The 13,949-nt window shown below is 54.9% G+C and overlaps 2 protein-coding genes across 10 annotated transcripts in view; one reads left to right on the top strand and one right to left on the bottom strand.

The window, feature by feature from the left end:
* Nprl3 (NPR3 like, GATOR1 complex subunit) overlaps positions 1 to 1,118 on the top strand; it is a 34,562-nt gene extending 33,444 nt beyond the window's left edge. For all 6 annotated transcript variants that reach the window (XM_046440751.2, XM_046440759.2, XM_046440768.2 and 3 more), the window contains one exon: positions 263 to 1,118. In XM_046440751.2, coding sequence (XP_046296707.1) covers positions 263 to 428 — 166 coding nt within the window. In that variant the 3' untranslated portion in view covers positions 429 to 1,118. The remainder of the gene's footprint in view (positions 1 to 262) is intronic.
* Mpg (N-methylpurine DNA glycosylase) lies at positions 1,050 to 8,693 on the bottom strand. 4 transcript variants are annotated; one of them, XM_046440804.2, is made up of 4 exons: positions 8,484 to 8,693; positions 7,112 to 7,342; positions 4,189 to 4,393; positions 1,050 to 1,495 (listed from the first exon to the last, which is right to left on the bottom strand). In XM_046440804.2, the coding sequence occupies exons 1-4, from the start codon at positions 8,607 to 8,609 to the stop codon at positions 1,116 to 1,118; spliced, it is 942 nt and encodes a 313-aa protein (XP_046296760.1). In that variant the 5' UTR covers positions 8,610 to 8,693; the 3' UTR covers positions 1,050 to 1,115. The 4 variants fall into 4 exon arrangements, with proteins under 4 accessions (XP_046296760.1, XP_046296772.1, XP_046296783.1 ...); XM_046440816.2 differs by having other exon boundaries at positions 8,196 to 8,626; XM_046440827.2 differs by having other exon boundaries at positions 8,277 to 8,626.
* Positions 8,694 to 13,949: the final 5,256 nt, after the last annotated feature.

Genomic DNA, 13,949 nt, shown 5'->3' with positions numbered 1-13,949 from the left:
CATTAAGTGTGAACCACACTCTAGACCCTGGAAAGGACCATCTGGAGCCTCTGGCAGCCTCTTTCCTGCTCTGGGGTGCAGTCTTCAGTGGCTCTAGATGTAGACAGCTGTGCTTCTTGTTAGGACCACTTCATGCCCACTGCTGGTCACCAGGGACTCCAGTGGGCATTGGGTCCAGGATGCTGAGCTAACCCCCACCAGTGTTTGTCAGAGGCATTTCAGGGTGCAGGCCTTGTCTTGGCTAATGCCACCCCTCCTCCAGGCTCCTTCACTACTTCCGCGGCCACCATCACCTGGAGGAGATCATGTACAACGAGAACACTCGGCGCTCCCAGCTGCTCATGCTCTTCGACAAGTTCCGCAGTGTGCTGGTGGTGACCACCCATGAGGACCCTGTCATTGCCGTCTTCCAGGCACTGCTCACATGAGCCAGGCAGAGAATGGGGTGTGAGGGTGGGCACTGCATGGGTGGCCAGCCCTGGCCTGACTGAAGGCTTGCAGAGCCCTTGTCCTTATCCTTACCACAGGCACCTTGGTTCAGCAGCAGCTGTGAGGCCATCATCCTCTGTGCTCTTTTAACTCTCACTTAGTCCTCGCAACAGCCTTACCATCACCAAAAGCTGAAGGGTGCCTTCTAGACTCACATCTGGTGAGGACTGTGTCCTTACACGTGCACATAGGCTGTTTTGACCCTCATCCTAGCCCTGGCCACATTTGTGGTGACCTTGCCTCACTTTTTGTGCTATCCTGAGGGATATATATTCCTTCCTGCCTTCTGATGGCGTCAGCATGTGTGGCCACCTCACCCAGCACCACCTCTGCTCACCATGCACTGCATCCCTCCCAGATTGCTAGGATCCTCTCCTGGCCCAGCCTCTCCACAGCACCACATAGGTCACCGTTGTGGTGGGTGGCAGCTCAACTTCCTGCCAGGACCCTGCCCCAGAATGTGCATGTACTGTGTGGCTCTCCTGTTGACCCTAACCCTGGAGGAAGGACTGACTTTAGGCATGTGATGATCAACCAGGGGCTCTGTAAAGACAAAACAGTTCCCTAGAAGCAAAACATTTATTTAGTTTTTAAACAATTAAAAAAAGCCTGAGTGGGCTCTTTGCTCAGGTCTGTGTGTTCTTCTGCTCAGCTGCTTTGTCCACCACACTCACCCATGGGCTGCCCTGGAAGTAGAAGCGCAGGGGCTTTTGGGTCCACTCCCCTGCGTTGCCAATGCCCACACGGGCTGCTGCCACCACGGCTGGTCTACTGGGGCCCAGCAGACCATACTCTAGCCACATGGCCTCGTCCTGGGCCAGGTCCCGCTGATCAAAGCTCTTGTCAATAGCCAAGGCCTGGCACAGCTTAGAGGGACCGTTACAAAGCTCACGGTCCTTGAGGGTCCGGCTAAGCGTGCCTTTCCGGAGGTTGTTGCGAAGCTGGCGCATAGTTTCCAGACCCCCAAGGGGCTCAAGTGCTCGCAGTAGGACACAAGCGCCATCCCCTGTTGGACAGATAGACAGTTTGGAAGCAGAGCCTCCCTGGCCCTTGTCTTCCTGCTCCAGTGCACCTCCAGTGTCACAGTGCTGACATGGTTGCTCACTGCCTTCTGGGTCTGCCCCTCCCTGTGTCTAGACTCCTCTGCATACCTGCATCCACAAGGCAGCTGTTCCTTCTGTAGGGACCCCTTGGCTGCCACCACAAAAGCACATGCTTTGCCTTCATCTTCTTAATAACTTTATTTTCTTATGTGGTACTGAGAACCAAACTCGGTTCCTCACGCAGGCTAGGCAAGCCCTCTATTACTGAGCTACAACCACAGCCCCTTTCCCTTCATCTTGTATTTGGTGGCAACTGTGAGGCCCCAGCAGCTGGTGCTCCTGGACTGGCATAACCTTGCTAGGAAGTGGGCAGTCCCAGGACAAGCCTAGATTCCTAGTCAGGCACTATGGCTCCCCATCTGTCTGCCACTCAGCAACCTGTTGGCCAAGCCTGGAAATTGGCCTGGGCACAGGATGCTAGAACGGCCGTGGCTCATGATTCAGTAGAGGGACTGTCCTCCAGCTCTCGGTACGCATGTCGGGAGATGTCCACAAGACCTCCCTTGGAGGTCTTCTCCAGCCCAGCCCTGCCCTATCAGTCCAGGCTACTTCAGGGACCCACTAAGAAGGCACAGATATCCAAATTCCTCTAGACCTGAATGTCTGGGAGGGCCCCTGTTATTACTGGTCTTGGACAATGATGACCTGGATCCAGGCCAGGACAGCTCTGACCCTCCAGTAAAGCTGCTCACCTATGGACCTTGGACTCCCAGTCTCCTGGGAGTCAGGCTTGGCCCAAGTGTGGCCAAGCTAGTACCCACTTTTGGGCCTTGGCCAGGTGGGTCTGCTCCCAGCCTCTGCTCTGCGTCAGCACTCAGGGCCAGTCCAAGTGAATGGAGCCATGCCCTGCAGCAAAGCCTGCAACCAGCAAGTGCTGGGTTCTTGTGAGCCCCATAACCAGCCAGTTTTCAAAGAGATTCAAAACAAAGCCTGGAGGTTCCAGTCCCTCTGAGTCTTATGCTACTTCCAGTTTGCTATTTGCTCACCCTCTGTGCCCACCCTCACTTTTTAATTTTTTTGGCAGCGCTAGAGATTGAACCCAGAGCTTTGTGCATGCAAGGTAAGCACTCTAACCGAGCTATATTCCCAGCCCTACCCTGAGTCACTTTTGCAGGAAGTAGGCAGACCCCTTGCTGAGCCAGAGCCACCTATAAAGGAAAAGCATCTCAGCCTCCACTCTGGCACACCTCTTTCCTGGTTCTTACACAGAATGCACTTGAGTCTCACATAATGACAGAAACACCTTTACTCTCTTCTTGCCCAGCCTCTACCACCTCACCCTGCTCTGCTGCACAGTGGCTCCAGCCTTGGCAGTCTGGCTATTCTCCTCCTGAACCTGGCCCCTCTGAACTTCCATGTGCTGCCTCCACCTACACAGGTGACAACCATATCCTCAGCCACCACTCTTATCTGGATGATCCTAACCCTGTCTTCACCCATGTGGGGTCCTGCCCCCACAACCTGCACGTTCCTGGGGCATCTTGATCACATGTTCAGAAAGGAATATCACATCCCTGCCACCATTCCACTGGCCATAGCACCAAGCACTTCTAGGCTCAGCCTTTCTCCTGGGGCTGGCCCTCCCCTCCTGAGCTTAGTTATTGCTAACAAGGAGCTCTGCAACCAGCTCTCAGGAGTAATCATGGCTCTCCAGGAAGGGCTCCCACCCTCCTGGATAACTAATCACTGAGAGCTTTCCTCCATGTCTGCTCTGGGTCAGACATGGGGCTGGTCCTGAAGTCCTTGTGTCCCCCAGTCTCCAAGGCTCTTGCACTTGACATCCTTAGCTGTAGGCTCTGGGCAGCCAAAATCCCCACGTCATTGCACTGTCCAACATACATGGCCTGCAGCATGGCATACTGTGACCCCCTACTGTTTTCCCCAAACAGTCTGGTTGTCTGGTGAGCAGTGGCTTTGACAGGATGGTGCTCTGAGTTCACCAAGGGCAGAGTCTACACCAGAGCCATACTCACAAGTGAGGGCTTCTCTCAGAGCACCAAGCCAGCAACTCCACTGTGACAACTCCACTGTGACAGAGGCTCCTGTGTGGTGAGGGCTGTCCTGTGCCTTATAGGGGTTCGGCAGCACTCCTGTTTTCAACCAGTAGATGCAGTACCATCCCCAGCTATAAAATGACCAAAAATGTCTCCAGATATTGCCTAATGTCCCCTAAGGGGCATAATTGCTCCTGGCTGAGAACAACTGATCAGACCCCACAACAGGCCACTTGATAGGCTCCTGCAATTGCTCAGCTCAGCCCAGATTGATCTCTCCTTTGCTTCCCTACAACTTGCTCTTTCCACATCTACCCCAGTGCTCTTTGCCATCAGCTTCAAGCTCTGGGATCAGTGGTAACCTCATGGAATCTGTCTGCTCTGCATTCAGGTGTGTCCCATAGCCTCTATCCCACAGGGGCCCAGTCCCATTAGCCAACCATGCCCTATCAATGCAGCCAGAGCTCCTGAATCCTGGACTTGGCCCTGGCAATGGCACTACCTTCCTCAAATGCCTGACAACCCAGTCCTCCTGGGAGTCCCCCAATTACTAGCTAAGGGGGCTGTGCCAGTCCTGCTCCCTCATTGCCAACATTACTAACCTTGGCTGGAGACATTCATGCAGAAGTACATCCCATAGATAATGTACACATACAGGGTCCCGGGTTTCATGAACATGCCGCGGTTGCGGGTGGTCTGCCGGCCACCCCTTGAGTGGGCAGCTTCATCCTCTGGTCCCAAGTATGCCTCGGTCTCCACAATGCGGCCACGGAGCTCTGTGCCATCAGCAAGTCGCCGGACAAGGACCTGTGTGTGGGTAGTCTGCTCAGGGCCAGAAGGAATAGGGGTATACCCACCCTGACAGTCTCCAGCCTGTGCAACCTCTCACTAGCTCAGAATGTGCCAGATTCAGCCAGGCCCTCTCACCTGGCACCTGCACCGTGTCTCCTAATTAGATCCCAAAAGCCACCATTGAGACCACAAGCCCTATTAGATGACCACCATGTAGGCTGACCTTCAAGTCCTCCCTACTTCCTCTCCCATTTCCCTTCAGAGGACTATATCAGCACGAGGCTGGCCAGTGTGGAAGGCACAGGTTCCCAAGGGTATCCATACATGGCCTCCTGGGGTATTCCAGAGCCTGTGGAGTGACCTTCCAAAGCAATCACAAAAGACCCTCACACTCAGCTCCCACCAACCAGCTGTAAAGCTTTTCTGAACAGCAGGACCAGCTGCCTGCAGTTCCCTAGCCTGGACCACTGTCTTGGGAATGGCCAGCCGTTCTGCCCCTGTGCTTGAAGACCCAGACCTAGGCCGGACTCAACCAGGGTTCACAGCAGAACTGCAGGGACTAGCCACATCTACAGCAACTGCCTCATCCTTAGGTCAGAGGGACCAGTTGGAAGGCCAGCCACCTTGAACTCAGGTTAGGGTCAGCTGTGGTGCCTGAGGGTCAGTATCACAGGACAGGATGGATTGATGACTGTCCTGAAACCTAGAAATGCCCACAGGCATCCAAAGCACTGGGGACAGGAGTGAGTACCTTGGGTTTGGCCTGATCATCTCCAGAGGAGAGCTTTCCAGGACTCTGAGGAGGCCTGCCCCCGTGCCTCCTGGCACCCTGGGGCCCAGCTACCCTTCTGCAGGGAGCACACCTTAGTTCTCTGGTACATGTTCCTGGGGGAGGCAGCACCCTTCTCAGCTCAGAGGGTGACTTATTTCATTAGCTTTTGTTTCAGTGCTAGAGACTGAGCCAGGGCCTTGAGCACTCTTAAGCACTCTACCCCTGAGCTACATCTCCAGCCCTGAAATGAACCTTTTGATAAGAGTGTGACCTTGCTGAGGGGTCTGCAAGGGCACCCACTGGGAGGTTATCGAAAAGGCTGTCCTCCCCAACCAAAGGGACAGAGAGTGAGCACCCTCTTCTCTGCTAGACATCATCCTGTCCACCAACAGACTCCAGTAGGTATGATACAGGCCTAAAAGTAAACGACATGCCAAGGACACTGGCTAGAGGTGGATGCACTCTGATGCTTGACCATCAATCCTGGGGTGCACCTGCCCCACATATTGTTTGTCATGTCATAAATGTTCAATATCTAAGTTACTTTCAGAAAGATCCTCTGGCCCTTGCAGCTGAAAGCATCTTCATGGGAACAGAATCTCATCCCTTCTCCAGTAAGCTAGGTTTTTTTTTTTTAAGCATCCGGGTTTTGTTTGTTTTTGTTTTGTTTTTTGGTACCATGGATTGAACCCTGGGGTACTTAACCACTAAGCCACATCCCCAGCCCTTTATTTTTTGAGACAGGATCTTGCTAAGTTACTTAGGGCCTTGGTAAGTTGCTGAGGCTGGCCTCAATCTTGTGATCCTCCTGCCTCAGCACAAGGATGGTCCATGAGTCTGGGATCACAGGTGTGTACCACCACACCTGAGTTAGCACCAGACTCTTGGTACATGTTCCTGGGGGAGGCAGCACCCTTCTCAGCTCAGAGGGTGACTTATTTCAGTAGCTTTTGTTTCAGTGCTGGAGACTGAGCCAGGGCCTTGAGCACTCTGGTTTTTCTTCTTTTTTTTTTACAAGATTTTTTTTAAATCTTTATTTATTGTATTTATTTTTATGTGGTGCTGAGGATCAAACCCAGTGCCTCACATGTGTGAGGCAAGAACTGTACTGCTGAGCTAACCCCAGCCTCAACACACTGGTTTTTCTATTAGTCACAGAAACTGGCTCTCTTGGCCATTTCAACCTAAAAGTTAAAGGACAAAGGGTAGGCCAAGGAATCTCTGGGAGAGCCAGTAAGCCAGTTCTGGGACTTTGATACCCAGGAAGAATACCCAGATGGTACTCAAGACAGACCTAGCCAAGACTCCATGGCTGTGCATGTGTGGTGACAGGGTGCATGGCAGGCCACCCCAGGATGGTCCCTGCTCCCACTCCAATATGTCCACCAGAGCCCAGATCCTGAATCTACATTGAGCTATAGGGGCCACTGGGCTGCCAGGGCTGCCCCTGTGAGCCATGTGGTAGGAAGGTAGCTGTCCCAAGGCAATTTTGATGCTGGTAATCTGACAGTGGCTGCACAGTTCCCGTGAGTCTAAAATTATCAGAAATGTCATCCTGACGAGTGTTGATTGTCAGGAGACAAGGCAGGCAAGGTGGCCAGCCCCTCAAAGATACAGGGCCAACAGTGTTATAGTACCTCCAAGTGACCTACCCTGAAGGGGTCCCAAGTAGACAGGGACTAAGCGTCCATGTCCCAGGTGGGAAAGCTGGCAGTGAACTGCTACTCTCCTTGCAAGTAAAGGAAGACTGATGGTGACAGCCCTCCTCCATCTGAGGCAAACAGCCCTCCTTCTCCCAGTGACCCCAGACAACTAAGATAAGGCTCTTCAGGGACCAGGGTGGGAAAGCAGCTAACTGCACCAGCACAAGGATGGTCCATGAGGGCCAGGTCAGGCTGTGAACAGTGGTGAGGGCCTCATGATGGCAACCTCATTAGAGACGATATCACTGTTGATATTACCTGTCCCAGAAAGGCGCGGGCCAGAGGGATGGCTGGCTGGTCAAAAAACTCTGTTCCTAGCCGGGCAGGGTGGCCCTTTGGGCTGGAGAAATAGATGCTGCGCTGGGGGCCCAGGGAAGAGGCTTGTCTCAAGTGGGGCTCCTTTGGGGAAGGCGACTGGGCTGTGTCCAGTGGGCTCTGCTGCAACTCTTTCTCTGCCATTCGCTTTTTTTGCCCCATCCTTCGGGAAAGCTGTAATGGGAAAACAAAAGTATCTGAGTAGGAGGCAACAGAAAACTATGTGGTGAAACAGGCCCTGGGAGTTCAAGGGCTCTGTCTGCCTCAGTTTTTTTCGTCTGCAAACTGTGGTACCGACCTTATGGGTTTCTCTGAGGCACAAACAATGCCAAGGCTGACATATTCAACCTCAAGTGATGACAGGCTGCTGGGTGGTAGGTGGACACTGCCCTTTGGGCCCTTCACACATGGGAGATGCACAGCCTGGTGACAAGGGCTGCAGGCCTGGGGGGGGATGTCTGAGGCTGCAGAGAAGGAGCTAGGACCCTCTTGATCCCATTTATCATGTTGACCCCAGGGAACCTTCTGAGTTTGCTTCTGGAACCCTGCTCTTTGTACCCAACCCTAACCAGGAATTTACAGTGTATATATGCATGTGCAGGAATTTATGCATGCAATCTCAGCTATTAGGGAGGTATGGCAGGAAGATTCCAATTTGTGGGTCAGCCTGTGCAACTGAGACTTTGTCTCAAAATAAAAAGGGCTGGGGATGTATGTAGCTCATGGGTAGAGCACCCTAGGGACCAAAAAACAAAACCAAAAAACCAGCCTAGACTCAGACAGAGCTTCTTTCCCCACTGGCTGCTGATGGAGGCAAGACTCACACTGTCCCAGACTTGTCTGGCCCAGGAGGCCCGAAACACACAGCTGGGTGAAAATGGGGCTGATCATCTGCCTAACCCCACCTCAAATGCTCAGCGCATGACCCCAGCCAGTCCCTAACTGCACTCTGCGTTACTGCCCAGGGTGTCAAAATAAGGAGCAAGTGGGGCGAGAGGTCCCTTCCGCCATCACATGGCCGGGAAACCTGAAGACGCATCCTCAGCGGGTCTGGGGCCTCGGGAAGCTGGAGAGGAAGACAGCAAGTGAGCGTGGGGCCTGGACGCGCCTTCCTGGGCCGCTGGTCTCCGGCGGTACCCTTGGCGCCCTGCCCCGCAAGACATCCATTATTTTTAACATCAGTGCTGACGTCCACGTCGGGCCGAGGCCGCCAGTCGGCCGTGAATGGACGCTGACGTGACCGTCTCTGCAGCCCGGCCCACTGTGCCAGCTCGCCGTGGGCTCAGCCTCCGCTTCGCTGCGGTCCTGCTCTCACCCGCTTTGGCCCGAGGCGGGCCCCGCGGCATCCGGTCACTTGGGGGCTCATGGGCGGCGGGCTCGTTCGGGAATTGGAGGCTTCATCAGGGCCCGCGAGCGCGGCCGCACTCTCAGGAGTTCCCATGGGGTTCGGCCTCGCCGCGGCCGGGAGCCTACATCCCTGGGACCCGCAGCTTGCCCGCCTCCCGCCGCCCGGAAGCGCCAGCAGCTGGGCGGGGCCGCGCCTGCGCAGTAGGAACCTGGCGGGGCGCCTGCGGAGGGGCAGAGCCCGGCCCAGTGAAGACTTCGCTTCCCGCAGTCCCCGGAGGCGGCTGGGACCTCCCTGCATCTCGGCTGCCCCTGGTCGCCTACCTCCAAAGAGCCCGCCCCTACCAATAGTCATTACGCCGGGCAGCTGGACTGGGCCCTTGAGGACCGGGTCGGAGCCCCTGCTTTGGGGCTAGGTCGGCACTATGGAGAGCGCGCCGGGAGGCGGCGGCCCAGTTCTCGACCCGAACTTGCCTACCCCTACCTCGGGGCATTTGAGTGTAGTGGGCAGGAAATGGACGCCAGGGCCGGGGTCGTTACAGCCGGTCAGAGGAAGAAAAGGGGGAGCAGCGGGATCTTTGTCTCTGCAGCGGAGCTCTCACCCCTCCTAGCGCCCAGGCATGTGGACAGTAGCTCGCCCACGTCCTGGGCGGGCCGGTTGGAGAGTGGCCAGCCTCCTCAAGGGGCTGAGGCCAGGGCCACGGCTGTGGAGACCCGTGAACACCCGCCCTTCTGGGCGGCAGCTGCCCTATACACTTCTCCCCTCCGCATAACCCAGCGCCTGCTCCCCACCCTGCCTCTGGGAAGGGCAGTGCTGGACCCAGAGAGGGAACCCTCAGGGGCAGCTCCTACACCAGCATAGCCACCACTGCCCACTCTGCCCCTGTAGGGATCCTCAGGGTCTGCTGGGCCCTTATGCAGACAATATCACCACCAACACCACCCCGCCCCGACAACCCACCTCTGTCCTGTAAAAATCCTTGAGGGGCCTGTTCTGAGCTCTGATTTCTGTGACTCTGACCTTGGTACCATAGAGGCCTCAGAGCAGTTGTGTGCAGTATGAAAGGTACTGGATAGGACAAAGGGATAGACCATGTCTCTTGTGACCCTCAGGTGAACAAGGCACTTGATATCCAGCTGCTTCTCTGTTGACCAGCTCAGGGGCTGAACTCTGACCCAGGCTAAGGCTCAGCCATCCCATCCCACCCCCAAGGGCCCCAACCGGGACTTCCTGTGGAAGGAGGGGCAGCCTCAGCCTGCTGCCTGCTGGAAGCCACCCAGCTGTTTGTGGCACTGCTAGCTGCTTCCGGGGGTGGGGGTGGGGGCAATGTGTTATAAATCCCTGCTATTGAGGCAAGCCTGGATGTGACTCCCACCCCCTTTCCTCCTTATCCCCTGCAGCCATTCCGCCCAAGACTCCCCCTTCCTGTGAGAACAACACCCACAGCCCTTTCCCTTTCAATGTATGAGGGAAACTGAGGCCCCAGCTAGACCCCTCTCTCCCTGATGAAAGCATGGGGATGTGGGTGTTGTAGAAATCATGGGCATTCTGGAGGATTCTCCTTTCATCTGGGATGAAAGAGAGGCTCATTCCATTTGGTGGGTAGCCTGGACTCTGCCCCAGAAAGAGGTGGGGCCTGCACCAGCATCCCACTTCTCCAGATGTTCTGGCCTGAGTGGGGGGGCGGGTATGCAGTCTCTCCCTCCCTGCCCCCTACTTCCTGGTTGTGGTGTAAGGCTCCCTCTGAAGGCTGGAAGTGGTGGGCTGGGCTTTCCCACTGTGGTTTGCCGGGCTGGCTGGCAAACTGGCCAGGAGGGAGAACCAAGAGAGAGAAAGGAGCTTGGGGCCTCCTGTCCCCACTGTGCCCTGCTGCTTTGTTGGGGAAGGCAAGGATATCAGTGAGGATGCATGGGTGTTGATGCTCTGAAAGGGTTAAGGCTGGGGTCAGTGTTGGCATGAGCTGCTCTGCCCCCTTGCCCCTCCCCCCAAAGATTGTGGAAGGGTTGGAGCTGCCTCCAGCTGTGGGGGATGTGGCTGTCAGTTCCTGTTGGCACTAAAGGCTGTAGAGAAGAGGGTTCCAGCCTCACAGTTCCAGGAGCCCAGGACACTGGCTTAGTCTTCTGTAACTGAGACTAGCCAGTGAGTTCCTTTTCAGCACAGTGGCTGCCACCGTGACTGCCTTAAGTGGCCTTATGTCTGGTGGGCTTGGGGATAGGGGCAGTTCCTTGGGTAGAGAGGGCAGCCACTGGGCAGGTCAAATGGGGTTTGTGTGGGCTGCATCCTCCCTTCCTAGGAAGGGAGTACTGCCAATGATGCAAAGCCCTGAGCCCTGAGCTTATAGGACCCCCTTGCCAAGCCCAGGGGTCAAGGGGAAGGGGCAACTGCCTCAGAAATAGCTTATGACTTCAGGCCTCCTGCTAGCCTGGCCCACTTCCGCCTCCTCCCCAAATAGCCAGGCCCTGGTCCTAAGCCCATTCCTGCATCTCTGCTTCCCAGGGAGGGGCAGTTTCTTTTGATCTATTCAAGGGCCCTCCAAAGCCCAAGGGCTGGCCCCCTGGGGCGATTACTTGTGGCCTGGAGGCTGAACTGAGGATTCCTGTGTGGCTGCCAGGACTACTCTTACTGGTCAGTGTCCCCACCCGCTCGCTCATGTCCTGGAGTGAGCTCCATAAGACCTGGGTAGACAACAAGGCTGGCCCATCACCAGAAGGCTGTCCCACAGCCTTGGGTATGTTAGGCAATTGCAGCTGATTTCCATTTCTCCAGGGTGGATCAAGGGGAAAGAGAGGGGCCAAGGACTGGGATTCCATTTAAGGAGCCTCTCCACCAGAGTATAGGTCAGTAGAGCTGACATGAGGCAGAGCATATGTGTGTTCAGACACATGTCTAGGTGGCTTGAACACATATGTCCACCTTACTTTGCTCATGCTGTCCTTCAGGTGCCCTCACTCAGGATGCCAAGGTTGGTCAGTCAGCCAGGGGATTCCTGGACATGGATGCTGAAATAGGGATATGCCTGCAGGGCCTGCTCCTGATATGGAGTGAGAAGAGAACAGGTTTGCAAGAGTGGCTGCTGCAGCTGGGGTTGGGAAGATGAGGGGTGTTGGTATACACCTGTAATCCCAGTGGCTCTGGAAGCTGAAGGAGGACCACAAGTTCAAGACCAGGCTAGGCAACTTAATGAGAGACCACTCTGTCTCAAAATAAAAAGTGCTGAGGATGTAGCTCAATGGTAAAGATCCACTGGAGCTTGGGAACAGAGACATCTCCTGGGAATGAACACAGAGGAAAGCTCTTTACCTGTTGCTGAATGTACATTGCCTTTTGGTGCTCTCTTCCATTAAAGTGACTCTGGCTAGGGGTGTGTCTCAGTTGTGACTGGTGCTCCTGGCAGCTAGGGAGTCTTTGGGTCTCCAAGATGGGTCTGGATGGTGCCTACAGTGCCCACTACAGGAGGGGACCCACAGACACCAGATGCTCAGCTGTGGCATGTGTTGGAGGCAAGCCCAGTCCCTGGCTTTCCAGAGAGATATCATTGCTGGCCCAGCCAGCCCAGTCTGGGCATCCAGGCTTTGCAGGACCTGCTTATCCCTGGCAGGGGTCAAGAATGCTAGGAATGGAGACTGTCCTGTCTCTGAGCCTGGCATAGGAGGAAGAGTGGCACGCGCAGGCACTGCTTATCCGTGATGCACCAGCAGTCTCTCCCCAGTGAAGGAGCTTCCTCCATCTCCCACACCCTGAAACTTCCACTGTCTCCCTCTGTGCAAGAATTGTTTGACACCACCTGTGTTTGTAGAGGGCTCACTAAGTGGATACCACTATGCCCTTTGATGAATGGGAATACAGACAGGATTCTGCTCCTGGTTCTGGCTCTGGGGTCCACCAGTAAGTGCACCAGCACCTTTAGTCCAAGTGGTCAACTCTGTGTGTGTGTGTGTTTTCATGCTGGGGACAGAACCCAGGGCCTTGTGCATGCAAGGCAAGCACTCTACCAAAGGAGCTATATCCCCAGCTCTCAAGTGGTCAACTTTACTCTGGAAGCTGAAGGAGGATCACAAGTTCAAGACCAATCCATGCAGTTGGGCACTAGATGCAGCTTGCTGACTTTTGGTGGCAGCAACTCAGTTCCCAGAGGCCTGATACCACCTGGTCCCCAAGGATGTGGCTGGGGCAGCAATAGCCTTGTGATCATCACAGGGTCTGAAGACACATTTGTGGGTCTGAGTAACTTGTGGGAAGAAGGGAGACCTCCAAACCACTACCCATGGGAAGCTTGGACCAAACCCCTGGAATATGCTTCCCATTCTTGCTGTTGGCACAAGCTGTCTGCAGCGTCAGGAGAGAGCTTGCTGGGAAACCCCCACCAGCGGCCTCCAAGAAAAGTAGATGGGCCATTTTGTGTCTCACAGTGCAGGCATGATCTCAGTGGTGATGGTTGCAGCCCAGGCTCAGCACCTGCTGGGGTAATAGGATTTGGATCCCAGGGCCAAGGGAAGGTTTAACTGCTCTGACCTGGTGTGGTTGTGATGGACTGCATGTGCATCAGTGTGTAAACATGTTAACATGAGCATGTACAAGTACAAATGTGTGAGTGGTATGAGTATGTACTTATGAAAGTGTGTGTGTGTCTGAGTTGGTGTATGCCCGAGTCTGTGCGCGTAAACAGTGTGTGTGAATATGTGTGTCTGTAAGCAAATGAATGCAAAGAGCACTCCTATGACTGGCAGTGATCCGAGGAAGCCTGCCTCCCATGCTAGAGATTTAACTCAGGGGCACTCTACCACTGAGCTACATTCCCAGTCCTCTTATTATTTTTTTCTTTTTTTTAAAAAAAAATTTAGTTGCAGATGGACACAAGACCTTTATTTTATTTATTTATGTGCTGTTGAGGATCGAACCCAGTGCCCCACACATGGGAGGCAAGCGCTCTACCACTGAGTCACAGCCCTAGCCCTCTCTTAGTTTTTTGAGACAGGGTGTCTGTAAATTGCCAAAGCTGGTTTGGAACTCACCATCCTCCTGCCTCAGCGGCCTGAGTAGCTGGGATTATGGGCGTGTGCCACCGCGCTGGGCCAGGAATGTTTTTTCATAGTGAATGTGTGCAAGGGGAGTGAATGCTCACATGGGACTCTGACCTTGGGATAAGTGGCTTGTCAGTGCCGCCTTAGAGGGAGTTTGCAGTTCGTTTTCAAGAGATCCTAGGACCCCTTCCATCCCCCACGCGCCCTGCACGGGTGGAGGCAGAACAAACTCAGGATTCAATGGAATCTGGGAGAGGTCGCGGAGCCCAGGACTGATGCTGACCACCGGATCCTTCAGACTCTTCCACACTGGCGGAGGCGATGCCAAACCCAGGCCACAGGTGTCTCTCGGCAAGCGGACTCTGTGGAGAGCGCAGCCCAGTGGCCTTCCCGGAGGAGGCGTATCCGGCGGGCC

Source organism: Marmota monax, unplaced genomic scaffold (genome assembly GCF_021218885.2).
Source record: "Marmota monax isolate L192 unplaced genomic scaffold, Marmota_monax_Labrador192_F-V1.1 WCK01_AAM20220418_F8-fsc00035, whole genome shotgun sequence".
Taxonomy (NCBI): Eukaryota; Metazoa; Chordata; class Mammalia; order Rodentia; family Sciuridae; genus Marmota; species Marmota monax.
Note: the sequence above shows the minus strand (reverse complement) of the source record. Positions and strands in the feature narration are given on the sequence as shown.

Coding starts and splice junctions, on each gene's coding strand:
- Mpg (XM_046440804.2), bottom strand. CDS start 8,609: ATGGGAACTCCTGAGAGTGCGGCCGCGCTCGCGGGCCCTGATGAAGCC. Junction 4,394..7,111: donor CCCGCGCCTTTCTGGGACAG/GTAATATCAACA, acceptor ACCCACACACAG/GTCCTTGTCCGGCGACTTGC. Junction 1,496..4,188: donor CATGAATGTCTCCAGCCAAG/GTTAGTAATGTT, acceptor TCTGTCCAACAG/GGGATGGCGCTTGTGTCCTA.